This window comes from Papaver somniferum, chromosome 8 (assembly GCF_003573695.1).
Source record: "Papaver somniferum cultivar HN1 chromosome 8, ASM357369v1, whole genome shotgun sequence".
Lineage (NCBI taxonomy): Eukaryota > Viridiplantae > Streptophyta > Magnoliopsida > Ranunculales > Papaveraceae > Papaver > Papaver somniferum.
Window position 1 is genome coordinate 143,479,828 of NC_039365.1, and position 16,268 is coordinate 143,496,095.

At 39.3% G+C, this 16,268-nt stretch overlaps 2 protein-coding genes across 5 annotated transcripts; one reads left to right on the forward strand and one right to left on the reverse strand.

Annotated features, from left to right (window-relative positions):
- The first annotated feature begins 627 nt into the window (after positions 1-627).
- LOC113303301 lies at positions 628-5,129 on the forward strand. 2 transcript variants are annotated; one of them, XM_026552335.1, is made up of 4 exons: positions 628-765; positions 1,325-1,395; positions 1,540-1,626; positions 1,746-5,129. In XM_026552335.1, exon 4 carries the CDS (start codon positions 1,833-1,835, stop codon positions 4,722-4,724), a length of 2,892 nt encoding a protein of 963 aa, XP_026408120.1. In that variant the 5' UTR covers positions 628-765; positions 1,325-1,395; positions 1,540-1,626; positions 1,746-1,832; the 3' UTR covers positions 4,725-5,129. The 2 variants fall into 2 exon arrangements, with proteins under 2 accessions (XP_026408120.1, XP_026408119.1); XM_026552334.1 differs by having other exon boundaries at positions 1,749-5,129.
- A 484-nt stretch (positions 5,130-5,613) lies between these two features.
- On the reverse strand, positions 5,614-15,982 carry LOC113303303 (pre-mRNA-processing protein 40C-like). 3 transcript variants are annotated; one of them, XM_026552336.1, is made up of 17 exons: positions 15,810-15,982; positions 14,976-15,264; positions 14,745-14,885; positions 12,967-13,549; positions 12,731-12,882; positions 12,501-12,538; positions 12,172-12,250; positions 11,271-11,735; positions 10,772-10,855; positions 9,940-10,080; positions 9,704-9,810; positions 8,801-8,924; positions 8,001-8,144; positions 7,388-7,534; positions 6,907-7,029; positions 6,170-6,497; positions 5,614-6,025 (listed from the first exon to the last, which is right to left on the reverse strand). In XM_026552336.1, exons 2-16 carry the CDS (start codon positions 15,246-15,248, stop codon positions 6,177-6,179), a joined length of 2,922 nt encoding a protein of 973 aa, XP_026408121.1. In that variant the 5' UTR covers positions 15,249-15,264; positions 15,810-15,982; the 3' UTR covers positions 5,614-6,025; positions 6,170-6,176. The 3 variants fall into 3 exon arrangements, 1 of the variants encoding a protein (XP_026408121.1); XR_003337392.1 differs by lacking the exon at positions 5,614-6,025 and adding an exon at positions 7,183-7,220 and having other exon boundaries at positions 6,485-6,497; XR_003337391.1 differs by lacking the exon at positions 5,614-6,025 and adding an exon at positions 7,183-7,277 and having other exon boundaries at positions 6,485-6,497.
- Positions 15,983-16,268: the final 286 nt, after the last annotated feature.

Here is a 16,268-nt window from a genome sequence, read left to right on the forward strand (position 1 = left end):
TATTCTCACTCTTGTAAAAATGAGTGACTCTGTAATTTTGGTATTTTTTGAGTTTTAATAAAATTAGTATTATCAAGCAAAAAAAAATTCATTTTCTGATTCCGCCACTGAGTATGAATTTTATCCATTTTAGAAAAGGTCAAGCAACGGACAATTGATATTTTCCATCTACTGAAACGGACAATGGCTAGCAGTTTCCAAGGAGCGGACAATTATTATCCGGACGGGAATAATTTTCTGTTTCTCACTTTTTCCGGATAACCATTATCGGTTGGCTAGTTCTTCCCGCTGGGATTCTCACATAAATACACAATAGAGAAAGTGAGCGGAAAGGTGGGGTTTAGGTCTCGGTCACGCTTGGAAGAGGTTGAGAGTCTTGAGACCCAGTCCAACAACGCTTGTTCCATTTTAAGGGTATACTTGGTTTTCCCCTAGAAAGGGTAGCTATGTCTTTCTACTCAAAAACTCATTTCGGAAAATAACCTAATCGTCTTCTTCACTAACAATCTTCTGTCAAGATTGACATAACCACCCTTGGATGATTCACCAATTACCCCTCATTTTGAATCTAATTACAAGGGCTCGTCTATATGAAAAGACGGAAGGCTAAAAGCCAAATCACAGGGACTCATTTCTTCAATATTTTTTATTCTCCCGCTGCCGTAGCTCAAGGCTTCTCACTTTTCCCCCTCTTCAACCCTCTCCTTCTAGAGAGGAACCCAACGCTTCTGGTTCTTCTTTATTTCACGCATCTGAATCGAATCAGTAAGTGATATCTATCTCTTTGTTAGGGTTTACATCGTTTTGTTGGGTTCTTTTAAGTACAGTAAGTGCTAGCTATTTTATTTCCTAGTTTTAAACTTTTTTTTGTAAAATTCTAGGGTTTTTTTTTAATACTTTTGAGCTGTAAGTTATGAGTTGTGAGTAGTAAACGTATTTGTACAATGGGGTTTCTTTACGGAGTGTATATCTCTGTAGATGGGTTGTGCTTATCGATTTATTTTATTTTTTTATTTAGTTGGTTTGTTTCTGTTTGATTTCACTTCGTTCGAATGGGGTTTACAATGCTGGTTTTTTTTTTTTTTTGTTATCCCTGGCCAACATTAGGTTTTTTTTTTTTTGTGGGTTTTTGTGTGAGGTTGGGGAAATGAAGAGTATTGGGTTGCTGTATGTGTTAGGGTTCAAGGGTTTTCTGTTTGTTAGGTTTTCTATCAAGTATCTGCATGTTATTTATGTATGGCATATTCTGTTTTATTTATTAGTTTCTGATGATGTAATTTTATGGTTTTGTTCAGAGCTAACACTAAGTGTTTGTGCATCTCAGATTCCAAAACTAGGGGCTGGGTTTTCTTCTACAATCTGGACAATTGGGTCTAAGGTTGCTTCACTTTTGAGGTAAATTGTGGGTTTCTCATTGGATGGGTCCTTTGATTGTAGGCGTAACTTTTTCTGGCATCTATTGCTCGTCTGCTTGTTATGTTACTAAATTTGTTAGTATAGTAACCCTCTGGTGATTGATATCTCTGTGGGGTGTTACAGTGTGAGGTCGTGGAGGCAAAGTTTTGCATGTGAAAGCTAATTTGGAGGACGAGATTCGCTGAATTTTGCTCTTCCAACTTTGTTAAGGTTCTCAAGCCTTACCTTTTGATATGCATCTTTTATATGATTCTCTTATTAACTTCTGCTCCTCTGATTTCATGATGTGTTCACCTTTAGTGATAAATTTTATTTTCTTGGTTCATTAGCAGGACTTCGTGAGGACAGCAATCTGTACATAATCTGTTGTCTTGTGTTCTGTGATTGAAGCCCATTATTCTTCTATTCTTCTGTTCATGGAGTTACCAATGGACTGCAACAGAGATGAAGCTATCAGAGCCATGGAATTGGCTGAGAGGAAGATGAACAGCGAGGATTATGCAGGTGCCCGCAGAATGGCTATTAGAGCCCAAAAACTATACCCGAGTATAGAAAATATCACTCGGATGCTAACTGTTTGTGAGGTACACTGTTCTGCTGAGTTTAAGATAAATGATGGGAAGGACCTGGACTGGTATGGTATTCTTCAGATTGAGCAAACTGCTAATGATAAAACCATTAAGCAGCAGTACAGAAAGCTGGCGCTCCTACTTCATCCTGATAAGAACAAATTTCCTGGTGCAAGAGGGGCCTTTAGTTTGATCAGTGACGCACAGATGTTTCTTTCTGACCAGACGAAACGTAAGGGGTTTGATCATAGGCTCAAGTTAATGAGTTCTGGTCAACAGAGGCCTTCCGAACCACAGCCAGTTAGGAACAACTGCACATCTTCTAATCATGCAAGTACTAGTACAGCGGCACAATTCACTAGCACAAATGCTCGGCAGCAAAATCAGCACCAAACCCAATCAGTGTTTGGTAATGGCCAGCAGACATTCTTGACTGCATGCCCTTTTTGTAGCTCAACGAACCAATCTTACAGGGAAAAAATAAACAAAGCTATTCGCTGTCAAAGTTGCAGGCAACCTTTTATTCCCTATGAGTTGAACATTGCGGCACCGGTATCACAGCCACCCATAAAGACAGGTAGGGCTTATGTTGTTGGTGGGGCACCTAAACCCAAAGGAAAAGGTGTGAATGTCCATGCGGAAGCTGCAACAGAAAGAAAAGGTATACCCGCAGAACATGAACAATCAGGTATCAAGAACAGGAAAAGAGGAAGAAACCCTGAATTGAAGGAGGATTATGTTAGGTGTGATAGCGGAAGCAGCTTTACCGTGGAGAAAGATGCTGATCACAAAGCTGGACAGAACTCTGGACTCAACAGTGGTCGTGTTACTCGCACTACATCTCGGCAAAAACATGATGTTAGTTGCAAAGAGAATGTAAGTCATGATAATGACTTGCCTATTGGATCAAGACAAAAAACTACTAAACTCGATGAGCCCGGGGTTAAGGTAGAGAAAAATGAGAAAAAGGCTCCTCCTGAAGAAAGAACACCAGGTTATAATGCTGGAAAGGGCAAGAAAAATGGGGAGGAAGTAACTGCAGATGGTGACAGCTATGAAGGACCTGGAAAAGTGGACGGTGAAGTTCCAGACCCAGATTTTAATGACTTCGACAAGGACAGAAGTGAAACATGCTTTGCAGTTGATCAGATGTGGGCCATTTTTGATGATTTAGATGGTATGCCCAGATTCTATGCACGGATTAAAAAAGTATTTTCACCTTTCAAGGTGGGTATCACATGGTTGGATTTTGTTGCTGGTGATCTAGATGAAACTGCTTGGAGCAGAAGTGCGTTACCTGTTGCTTGTGGGAAGTTTAAACATGAGAAGAATGATACCATTGAAGATATATGTATATTCTCTCATAGGATAGTTTGGGAAAAAGGTGTAAGAAACAATTGCATGATCTATCCCCGAAAAGGTGAAACATGGGCCCTTTACAAGAACTGGAACATTAACTGGAGCTCTGATCCGAACAACCACAGAAAGTATGAGTATGAACTTGTCGTAGTCCTTTCAGATTATTCGCAGACATCTGGCATTTTGGTCGCGCGTTTGGTTAAGTTGAAAGGTTTTGTATGTCTGTTTAAGCCAACTAAAACCAATGGCATGGCTTCCTTTCAGATACCGTCCAATGAAAATTTAAAGTTCTCTCATAGGGTACCTTCATTTAGAACGAATGGTCAAGAACGAGCTGGTGTCCCTGAAGGTTACTTTGAACTTGATCCTGCTTCCTTACCCACTAACCTTCCTGAAGTTTCTGATTTTATTGATGTGGAAGCTGGGATAGCGGAGGATGGTAAAAGTAACGGGTCGTTTAATTATTTATCAGAGGAGAAGCCTCATCAGCCGAAGAAGAGGAAAAATCCTGATGAAAAGAGTACCTTAAATGAGAGCTCACCAGGTAGAACTAGGTCTTCAAATGGATACTATAGAAGTGCAAATGAAGAACCTGCAGAGAAATGTGTTTTGGAAACTTTCAGTGCTCCAGATGGCGTGACAGCCAAGGCAGAGAGAGTTTCGGAGCAAGTTACTTCTGTGACTGTAGACCCTTGTGTGCTTCCGGAGTCGGTATTTTATGGCTTTGAAGTTGACAAAACTCAAGACAAATTTCAAGCTGGTCAGGTATGGGCTTTGTATTGCGAGTTGGATGGCTTGCCCAAGTACTATGCTCAAATTAAGAAGGTTGAATCAACCCCAGAGTTCAAACTGAACATACAATGGCTTGAAGCTTTCTCCCCATCTAAGGGTGTGCTCCGGTGGCGTGACAACAGTAAGATGCCTACGTGCTGTGGTGTTTTCTCTAGTGGTGAAAAGACAGAGTTTAACGATACTGCTACTTTCTCTCATCATTTAAAAGGAGCAGCAGCTGTGAAGAGGAACAGGTATGAGATATATCCAAGGAAAGGGGAGGTGTGGGCGATATACAGGAACTTTAGTTCGAAATGGTCTTCTTCAGACCTCCAAACATGCCAGTATGACATAGGAGAAGTTGCAGAGGTGGATGGTGCAATGAAGGTGTTGGTTCTGGAGAAGGTTTCTGATTATAAGACTGTTTTCAAGGGTCGGAGAAAATCAGGGCATGAATCCATAGTTGAAATACCACGTCATGAATTGCTTAGGTTCTCTCATCAGATTCCTGCAGTCCAGTTGACTGATGAAAAGGAAGGTACACTGCGTGGATGTTGGGAGTTGGATCCCAAAGCAATACCTGTTAGTTTCTTTAATTCTAAGTTTTAAATGATCAGGTTCTTACTTACCTGGGAAGTGGTTCACCCTTAGCTAGTTGATTTTTTGTAGCCATTGGAGCAGGTGGGGCAGGTAAGGCCCTTGCTTGCTGCTCAATTCCAAAGGGGGCAAGAGTTGTGACAGCCAACCATGCTTATGGTAAGATTTCTAGAATTGATAGGTTGGCAGTGCAGTTACTCTTGTGCATTGGAAACTTTTTGCTCAGAGGATGGAGTGATTTTTTGTGAATATAACATATATAAGAAAACACCTAATACCATAGGTTTGATTTCTATTCAGTTACATCTGAGTTTTGATGGTTTTGCTGCTCAGTGAATTCTGGTCTCTTCTTCCACATGCTCTGAGACTAAAAGTATTGTGTATAAATAAAATGGAAATTTTGTTTTTTTGTGTTGCCATAATCTGTGTATCACTGAGCCGTTACAAACAGAAATGTGTTAATATGCAGTGTACCCCAAGTGCTTGTGCACTGTTTTTTTTTTTTTTTTTTCTCGTTAGCACTTCAAAAATGAATACTCTTGCGGGAAGAGCAGAAGAATCTGGAGATATTTTTGAGTTATGATTAAGATATAGTATGAGGTTTCACACTCTTGCGGGAAGAGCAGAAGAATCTGGAGATATATTTGAGTTATGATTAAGATATAGTATGAGGTTTCGGCTTCTGCTTTTGTTTTTTTTCGTTGTTCTCTTTGTTTGATTGGGCCCATCATCTGGTTGTGATTTTCAAACTTCCGCGCCTAAAATTGATGATAAAACTGATCTGCGTGCACCCAGTCTAGGCAAAGCCCCTGTATCCTAATTCCAGGTTCATAACTTCTTGTCACGTCCAAGAAAAGAACAATTCGAGCAGCTAAGCTTTTGCAGCCGGTTGACAATGGAATCATAAAAGGATTCAAATTGCCAAAAAGCCAGAATTATACACTTTTTAGTTGCAAGGCAAAAGGATGATATTTTAGTAAACTTACATCAAGAATGGCAGACAGTTGTAGTGCACTGAAAATAATATACATATAGGACTAATCTATACTTGATAGAGACTTGAGTCTGCAAAACAAGTGAACCCTAAGAAGAATCAGAGTCAAAAAGAAGCTATGTGGAACTGCAAAGTTTCAGAGTACTTCACACCATGTGCAGTTCTCTATACTTCAGAGCAAATGTACATATTCCATGAAACAATTGACCCCATAAACATTGTTTGCTCAAACTCCGCAGCATTTGTTAACCATGGTTCACTCAAGTTCTAATGCGATCCTTCCTCTATGCAATGGCATCTCACTCCAATCCGACTTTGCCTGAACAAAGACGGTGAAATCATCAACGGTGACTAATTTGTCATTGGAAATCCAACAGCTGAACTTAATGCTGGAAAAGAATCATCTAGAAGTAATCCACATTAGCTACTTCATGAGACCATACTTGAAGGAAAAAAATTTAACCTTGTAGCTAACTCCGCCCATGAATTTTCCTTGATCCTCCTGGTGACCTCCTGGAATCAAGATAGCTTCTACTCTTTGCATCTGTGCTAAGCTTATCTTCCCTTGAGTCAGATCCCACATTTTGCTTTCGCTGCATTTCCTCCGCATATTGGCGCCATAAGATCTCTCTTTCTTTCCTCGGCATTTTAGAATATCTAGGATCAGATTTTAGAAGTTGTTTAGCAGTGGACCAGGAAGTAAAAATAGTCTTCCCATCTTCACTCACTTGATCACTTGCCTCTGCAGTTATGACCTCAGCTAACAAAGCTTGGAACTCACGCGCACACCGCTGGAAATGGCAACAACATTTTTAGGTCAAATAGCAAAATTTAGATAGAATTAAGGCCAACCTCCAGGATAAACCATTTAGCCAATGAGCCACCTCTTAGATGAGTCATAATCCTAGAGATAAAGACACTACTCAAGCTCCATAGGAAGCGCAGTAAACGAATGATACTTAGATAACTCAATAACCTCGAGGTGTGATCCTGATTGTTAATCAAAGCAAACTTTGATGTAGGACAATATAAACAAACATGGATCTGATTCATCTGGAAACCTTGTGACAAGTTACCAACTATTGCGCTAAAACTAATAGAAACTATGTTCTCTGCCATAAGAGATACCAGACATAAATACTACAAAAGCCATTGAATAACATTTATAATACAGCTGATATAACTCGACTACACAATTACCTCATAGAGTGACTTTACGTGGTCTCGAAAAAGCTTTTCTGCATCAGATTTGTCTAAATCAGGGTTGATATAACGCCCTTGGGGATCTCTTTCCAATTTAGACTTTGATTCTGTCCAAGATGCCTAAAGAAATGCACAAAAGATTACAAGTTGTTTTTTATTATTCGTAGAATATAACTTAGCTTAAATTGATGAAATTTTACTCTTAGGGTCTGTGATGCAGGTCCTGCACAATGTGAAAGCACAAAAAGATAGATATAAGATGTTCTTTCCCACCTGCTTGCATGGTAGTCCATCCCAACCTAGTTTCTTTACTGCATCCACACCATGCAGACCTCCAACAGATCATTATGGATCTCTTAAAATTTAAGCTACTCCCAACCAAATAATTAGATGCAGAGAATTCAAAAACTTGAAAGAAGACAAATCTTCAGGTATTAAAACCATATAGTAGCCCAGTGGAGTAAGGTTTGAAAACTACCTGAGGGTCTTTGATTGTCTCAACAAGCAAAGCTTGATAAGAAGAAACAGCCTCCTTCCTACGAACTTTAAGGCGCACTCTCTCTACCTCTTGTTCGTCTCTTTCTTTCCGTTTCCGCATTTCTCGTTCCCTTTCCTTGAGTTTATCCTGTAAATCACAACAATGTCAGATAAAAAAGATCCCAATTTATAGCATAAAGTAGTCCAGTTACGGATCTACATACACTTAAGATAGGAAACTAATCACACTGGCTAGTGACTAACATTCAAATGGATGGGTCAACCCTCAAATTGTAAGCAGAACATTGCCTGGCATTTTCATAATCTCATGAATGCTGAAATATATTACAAACTCTTGATCATTTTACAATGACGACCGTGATATTGCCTCTTGACCATTGCTCATATTCAGATTGATGTCAGCCATATGACCTTACCAGGAATGCCACAAGTAAGTCTAGTTAATATAGGCAAAATCACAAACTACAGGGTAACAATTTTAATAAGCAGAGATGCAATGACTCACCAAGTCTTTAATTAACCGACACAAATGCAATGATAAAAACTTTTCTGAAATAAAAACTGTTCAGAATTAGAGCTTAGACAAACCAAACCTGTTCATCTCTTTTCGCTTTTGACACTCTTTCCACTTCCTCTTCCGCAGCTTTTAATTCAGATATGTATTCATTAAACAATATTTCTCTATCTTCATGCCCAACAGATTTGTATCTAGGGTCATCTCTTAGGCTATCTTTTACCTACACCAAGCACAAGAATATTAATATCTCTATTTAAATAGGAGCATAACATAAATAACAACGAAAAAAAAAGTTAGCTCTGGATTTGACCAGTTTAGTGACCAGTATTTACATTTCTAACACAATTTAGAAATGTTGTTGTTTGCCAAATAGGCTAAAGAAGTTGAGGACTTCCCTCGTAGGCGCAACACAAAAATTCACTAAGAAGTTTTTTATAAACAATTTTGGGTCATCTGCAAGGGCACCCTCTGGTTTCTGGCTTCCAGCATATATACATTATTGTCAAAAAATTACCTATACCACAAACCAAACTGTTCCTAACATTATGCAAATAACAAACCAGACCTTCCGAACAACCAATAACATGATAAAACAACACTTCCTTCTACTGTAATAAAACGATGACATGAAATTATTTTTTAATAATTCTCAAGCAAAATTCTGGTTGTCTGTTTAATCGGCTTGCCTTTCAAACAGTTAATGCATCAAATTTCAAGTATTTTGCATATAGCAAACCTTCCTATTTCTGCAGTGACAGAATTGTACATCCAAACGCCTGTATAAGATTCATTGGAATCAAACTAAGGAAAACAAGGGCGATAAATCCAAGGTTACATCAGTTTGAATGCCATGGAATTGTGCACAGAAATACCCACCCTAGACCAACGTGAACTTGTATTTATATCTCCTTTATCTCGCAGCATAGACTTGAAGCTAGAAGTGGCTGCTTCTCTTACAGCCCGAATCTTCTTTTCAGCTGCTCTCTTTAGTGGAAGAACCCTGCAAGCAGATTAAAAATAATAATTAAATAACCAATTGAATGTGATATGAAAGGCCAAAAGCAGCAGCATTTAAAGAATTGAACAATGAAAAAACTAGATGAACACTTAGTTTAGATGAACATCCTCACATATGGACAACAGTTGCATATAAATTTATCTGTGACAAGCAGCAGGTACACTTTTTTGTGTTACCAGAACAAAAAGAAACCTCAAATGCTTGACGAAATCAAAGGGAAACTATATGCACAAAGGGTTAAAAAAATACGACCAGATAAGAGTGAAATTTTTCCTTTTCAATTAGGTTTCAAGTCAGACTGATAACTGCTCTGGCCAATCCTTACATACTAACTCTAAGACAACACGGTTTAGTGAAGAATTTTTATCTCAACGACGTGATACCCGACGCGAGAAACCCATCTTGGCAATGATTCCGGCATGTTTTCCCACACTATTTCAGCCCATGAGTTGGTACACTACTCCGTTCAAGAAATTCTCAAAGTGTTCTTTACCTAGCAATACTCATACACAAATAAGCATATGACTGGATATGAAGAAAATAAATAAGATGCTGTAGTGGCCACACCTGTAAGGACACAGGGCTATGGCAGTTGTTTTGAATGAAAATAATGTTGAAAATAAATTTTCTTCCTCAGAAAAGAAAACAATTACATAACTATGCTGAACACTGGCAATAACAATTTTTTCCTCTGATAATGATACAAATGCTAGCATGATGTGGACAGAGCAGTTGGAGAGGTGAAACTTCAAATTGCATACCTCTCATTCAACAAAAGCTCCCGTTCCTTGCGATCCAAAGCCTCAAATCGTGGATCATTACCCCACTTCTTTTTGAAAGACTGGTAATCAGTCTTATGATCTATACCCTGGTAGGAGAACATTTTGTCAGCGAGCAACAAGGGTTTAAGGTTTGGTTCTAATAACACAAAACTGCGAAGATGAAACTATACTAAAAACATGATAAAACAAGGAAACCTTATGATTCAAAGTATAACCTCTGAAGCTTCTTCGAGCAACTGCTTGAAATTCTCTATTGCTGCTTTCTGAGCGGCCCTCTTTTCCTTGCGCTCCTCCTCAGCCCGTGTGCGGACATAGTGTTCAAATAACGATCTGCGTGCGGAATAACCTGGAACAGCCTGTAAGAACAAAAAAAATCTGATAAGAAGCGTAACAAATTGAACTCCTATTCCACAAAAATTCATCATAGTTCAGGGTTCCAGGTTAGGATACAGATTCATGGATGCCACATAATTATCATGTATCAACCTTCACATATATACCGTTTACATACTAACATTATCCTAGCTTCCTCCGTCAGAAGAGCCGAGCACAAATGGCCAAACCTTCCTCGAAAAGCATTACACATCAGCAAGATAAAAGAAAGAATCCACAATAATAACAGACTAACTCATTCAATAGCTTAAGCATTTCGCGCAATGTCGTCATAATGTACACCTTATGGATTACAAGATTCAAAGATGCCACATAACTATGACACCGTACACAAGGTAGTCCTGTAATCCATTAAGCTGAACTATCGATTTCCCAATTAGAAGAGTAGAAACCTATATTCCCAAACATTCCTCAAAGAGTATATGCAGCATGTGACTCACTTGGAAAAGATGTTTAGGCTGGTTAATCTTATTGCAGTATATAAGAAGTACATAAATGGGATGAAACCAAAAATAAAACAGACTCATCCTAACTCATCCTGTCACAACTGTAAAAATAGCAAATGGGGCTAACCAACTGTTAAATGGAATGCAGTGGTTGAAAAGTCCCAAATTCCCCGTAGTAAGAAATGCACAATCTTTAAACTCAACGAACCTTAAAACGTGGATCAAATACTATCTTTGGCAGCTCCTTCTCCCATTTCGAGAACGGTAAGATTCCACGTTCTTTAAGCATCTCCTATAGACAGGCAAACAGAATTGATGTAAACTCCATTAGAAATCAAAAGAGTAGCTACAACAAAGTTTGTGAGCGAACACATGTAATATATGACTAAAGCAAGCATCATCTTGTCTGATGCATCCCTTCATCTGGAGCTGTCAAGATAAGAAATCAGGTGAAGTGCATGTGAGCTTCGCATATGACCCCATGGCCCATGCACATAGAGATAATTTACTTCATCTAGACATAATTGCAAACCCCCATATACGAAGGTAATGGCGCAAGTTGTTGAGGGACAGTATGTATTCTTACCAGATGTGATAAAGGTCTGAGTCAGCTAAACACTGAAGGTAATGATGTACTATGTAACTTAACAAATGACGTGCTGTGGTATTTGTTACCAACTTCCAAGAAATTTAATAATAGAGGATACCTTAAATTGCATTATGCACTCCTCCTTAGTTGGCCCACTGTCCACATCTTCCGAGTCTGAAGATGAGTCTGACATATTCTCATCTACATTAGCATCCTTCTGTTTGTCTTTGCTGTTTTCCCCCAGGCTCTTTTTCACTGCCGCATCAGCTGGTTTAGAACCGTTAACATCTGATGCTGCAGGTATGGAGGAAGTTTGAAGAGGAGAAGAGGCAGCGGGAACACCGGAATCCTGTAGCTTTTTTTTAACCAAATCCAGAGCAGACGACGCTCCAGGTGCAGATGATCTAAATGCAGTAGCATCCCGACCTCCCGTAGTAATGGCAGGAGTGCTCAGAGTAATAGGGGCAGGTTCTTTCTCAGGTAAATTAGCATTTTGCACCAATAGCATACTTGTTTTAACGAGGTCTTCATCCTGTTTCTTTTTCAATTCTGTCACTTCACTGGGTATTTGCCAACTGCTAACCTGAAATAGAGAGAGATAGATAAGAAAAAGAGTTCCAGTCTCCAATGTGAATTTCATATTTGGTCATCAGTAGCAGCTCAGTCAGCAAGTTAAAAGCTCATGTTACTTCAATCCTCTTACAAATTTAACGCAAGATATAATCATGATTCACAAGTTTTAAGTTGCTCATCTGTTTAAAGATTCAAGGTCTCAGGTGTAGCTCACCTAATTCAAGGAGCAACAAAAATACAATTTAGTGCTTAATCTCTTCTTAAGATAGCATTCCCTATCAAAGCTCTAGCATTTGAGGATAATAAATTTAACTTTTGAGCATTCTAGTTGTACAATGCATTTCAGAACCGAAACTGCATGCCAGTAATACAATATATTTTTAAACTTAGACTAGGTAGGAACATTATTGATAAAAAGGAAAATAAAAAACAGACTGTAAACGAACCTTGGTTATACTGTTGTAGTAGTACTTCTTTCCATCATCTGTGGTTACTGACGCCCAGTCAGTACCGGGCAATTTTTCCCTGAGTGCATCAGAGCATGAAAATGTTACAAGAAAAAACATGATTGAAGTCAAAGATATTTCATAACATGTGGGCGCAAAAAAAAATTCATGTAGAAGGCATGGCATCATCAATATCAAAAATGAAAATAGTAATCCTAGCAGAATCAAAAAGCGCGGCAAGACCGTTAATTAAGGCCAATGAAAAAACAGAAGTTTCTATTTTTCACAAAGTTATTTTCGAAGACTAATGAGAGAGAATGTTTACTTACCATGAAACAGGAGTTGGCTGAACTGTCACTTTATTAGGCTGCAAAATTGGACCCAAAAGGAGTAAGTTCTACTGAATGGACAAAGATTCTGGACATTGAAAATGAACAGGGTACAATTTTGAATTAATAAAACAACTTTTTGTATTAAAAAAAACCCTAAGAAGTTCAGTATGTACTGTGCACATTTAGACTAATACGTACAATTAACACAAACAAATCCTTTTATGTACCTCCCCCTTAAAACCTACAGGCTTCACATATGTGGATTCTTTTGTGATGGCATTATAATAGTACACTGCTCCTGTTTCAGCCTTGTGTGCAGTCCACGCATCTTCTTGGGTGTTAATAGAGCCTCCATCAGCGTTCATCTGCTTGTTGTGATCTGTAAAACACCCAAAACAAGATTAATCAAAATGTTACATCACTATTTAATTAGCTAGAAATCGACTTGGAAACTCAAGAATACCGATTCCTGGAGGAGGTAATTCAGCTTGCATCCCTGATCTGCTTATAGACTGGGCAGGTCCAATAGAAGATAGAGAGATCCCTCCAGGAGGTCCATGTGGGTGTACCACAAGAGGCTGTGGATCTGGCAAGGTTCCAGAAGACAAATTCACACCACGAATAGGCATAATATATTGCCCAGGAAATACATGAGGGTAGGGTAAAAAAGGTGGATTCTGAAAGCCACCATGAGGCGGGGGCTGCAACCAAGGTGTTTGATGGGGTAAAGGCATAGCAGGTCGAGATGCATAAGGCGGATGAAAGTGTTGCTGAACAGCTGAATTGTATGGAATATGAGCAGTAGGTGGCGTCAGCTGTCTGAACTGTGCAGGAGCTGAAGAAGTAGATGGCGACACAGATGGAGGAATTCCTGAGAGACCTGAAGTTGAGGGGGTGCCGGGCATGACAGGGCGTCCAGGAAAAGCTGGGGCAGTAGGCATCCACATTGAGGAACTTGAAGGATGGACACGCAAAGGCAGACTCTGGGAATTAGGTGATGCAGATGTGGCGGTCCGAGCTTCTTGAAGGGCTGCAGATAAGGTATTCTGCAATCAACGGAGAAACTGAAAATAAGTAAATAAAATGAGTGATGACAAGTAGAATGCAATGAAACGAGGAACACATGTCTTTTAGTATGTAACCATACAAACAACCAACACGCAGCATTATACAAGTCCGCGAACATTTAAGCCAAAACACAGCTTATAGAGTAGAACAGAGCAAGAGTCCAACTCTGGTTAGATGATCCCCAACCGTCCAATTGGTTCAATCGTTCTGAAACAGTCGGAGCTAACCCGTGCAAAAAACTTCTCCAGAAATGAAAAATAACAATTGGCAAAGCATCTATATAACTACAAGGCGTGCATTTTTCTCAGACAACATGAGCTACACCAGGTTTATGATCCCTATATGACACCAGAACTTCTTCGCCGTGTTTTCCAGTTAACAAAAGAAGTGTACTAACAAGTAAGCGTATCAATATTGGGTCATAATTGGGTCATAAGAAAGTAAGTAACCCACAACTAGCTGAGTTAGCCTTAACAGACAAGAAACAAATCCCTCGTTCACAAGGTTAGGTTCACTGCAGCATTCGAGTGGGACATCAAACTGAAGAAATGACTGCAATAGAGGGGGCCCTTTAAGCCTTAGGTGCAGGTCCAGAAGAGGGCTCTGGATCTATGTAACTTATAGCCAAGTAGATTAAGACACCCAGGATGACCAGGTTGGAGGCTGGAAGGATGTTCCAGTAGTTAGTATACTCTAGCCACTTTTAAAGTGACCTGAATGAATGGCCTTGAAGTTGCCCATAAAAAATAATATACAAATGACAATTTTTTTTCGCAGGGAGATCGTAGATTTGTAGATCTTCTGAATCCAAAATTCTCTAAGAGAGGCAATTTGCAATCTATATGCTCATTCTATTGCCAATGTGGATAGCCAGTGTGACACAGCCGTAACGCAAAAAAAAAAACAAGAACAAGCAAAGAAAACATATCAGTGTGAGTGGAGCGGGGAATCAATGTAGAATTCACCTGATTAAACATCTAAACAATCTGAACTCTACACATTTCCAGGACAGTGGTGAAGTTTTATGAAGAATGGATTTGAACAGTTCGTCTATTGATGCCTTGGTGACAATCAATTTAGGTTCATGATTTATTATGAACTCATAGGTACCAAAAGAAAAGATACAAGTCTCACCACCATTTTACTCTCAACTTTGTTTGTTATGATCCTTACCGTACTAGATTGGAAGTGATGGCTAGAGGCTCCAGCAGTATTCTGTGGCATGATGTTGTATGAGAATGAAGGTCCAGTCGTCGAAGTCTGAACTGGGGGCTGAAGGGACGCCACACCTCCTGGTCCGTTGGACTTCATATCCTAATGTGAAAATGAACTGATAATCAGAGAGAGATGGGTTGTATTGTGTTTTGGGTAAATCAGAAATAAAAAGTAAAGTTGGCAACTTACAGGAGTAGAAGGTTGTTCGGCATTTCCTGGCACACTGTCACCATTGGAAACTGCATTGTAGGAGAATGAAGGTGACGTGAGAGAATTTGTTTGGGGAGATTCTAACATCGCATCATTTTTAGTATCACTTGAACCTTTCTGTGGCGATGAGTCTCCACCTGGAGCTGGAACAGCAGCAGTTGGACTTGCAAGAGTTGTTGATGATCCAGTAGCAGGTGTAGGTGGTCCTACCTCATGGGCATGCTGGGTTGCAACTTGCATTGGTGACGACATTGCTTAGATGCTAAACCTAGAATGAACAGATTCATAAGAAATAGAGTGTTCAGATGTCGTGGGGTGTTAGGATGTATTAACTTGATGAAAGTAGAATACACAAGTAACTCACTCAACCAGACATTTTGATGAAATAAAACACGATCAAACCCCAAAAGAATGAAGATATAATACACAATTGCCACTTATAAGTAGTCAACACCGTATTGAAGATTACTAGAACGCTAAAGCAAATGCAGCAAAGATGGTTCTGAGATACAATTTTCGGTGGTGACTATTCAAAACGACTCAAGTGTCTAACAACCTAAACATGAGCCACTTTCCATTGTAACAATCAATAATCAGTAAAACATGCATACAGTAAATCAATAATTAGGGTTTATTCTCCCGTGTGTAACCTCCCGGAGTTCATTCTCCGGGGAACTCCGTTTAGATCATTCTGGTGGTTCACAAACAAAAAGTAATTTCGGAAACTTTACAGAATAAATGTTTATTACAACCAGCAACAGTTTACCGAAATAGAAGCCCTAAAAAATATGTACAAAGAAAAGAGAGACTGACCTGTGTTACGGAGATGATGATTTAGGGTTCGCAAAATAAATATCTTATTCAGTATTTCCTTAAGGAGTAGAATAGAAGAACCATTGAATAACAGTCACACTCTTCTTCTTCTTCTTCTACTAGTTTTTCCAATGAGCTGAGCTGAGCTGAGCTGAGCTGAGAAGAGAAAAAAGAAAAAGAAAATCTTCTCTGCCTATTACAAAGAGAGACGAGAGGTTTAACGTCGTGCTGTTTTCTTTCTCGGTTCGGTTCTGATCCGATTTATTGGTTCCGGTTCTTAGCTCCAGGCCCAAAAAGTATAACCCATTAAGGGAAAAACATAGGTAGGATACGTACGTGTTTTGTACGAGGTTAGGGTTTTACCACTGTGGGTGATATAGTTGGTCTTCGCTGTGAGAGCAAGTCTTATGGTGGAATCCATCCATCTTCCACGCAATCTCATCACTTGGAACTGTAGAT

Excerpts from the sequence above, each read along its gene's own strand:
- LOC113303301 (XM_026552335.1), top strand. The coding sequence starts at position 1,833 with ATGGAGTTACCAATGGACTGCAACAGAGATGAAGCTATCAGAGCCATG.
- LOC113303303 (XM_026552336.1), bottom strand. The coding sequence starts at position 15,248 with ATGTCGTCACCAATGCAAGTTGCAACCCAGCATGCCCATGAGGTAGGA. Across the intron at positions 13,550-14,744 it reads ATCACTTCCAATCTAGTACG|AATACCTTATCTGCAGCCCT; the intron begins GTAAGGATCATA and ends CGTTGATTGCAG. Across the intron at positions 10,081-10,771 it reads TATTTGATCCACGTTTTAAG|GCTGTTCCAGGTTATTCCGC; the intron begins GTTCGTTGAGTT and ends TTGTTCTTACAG.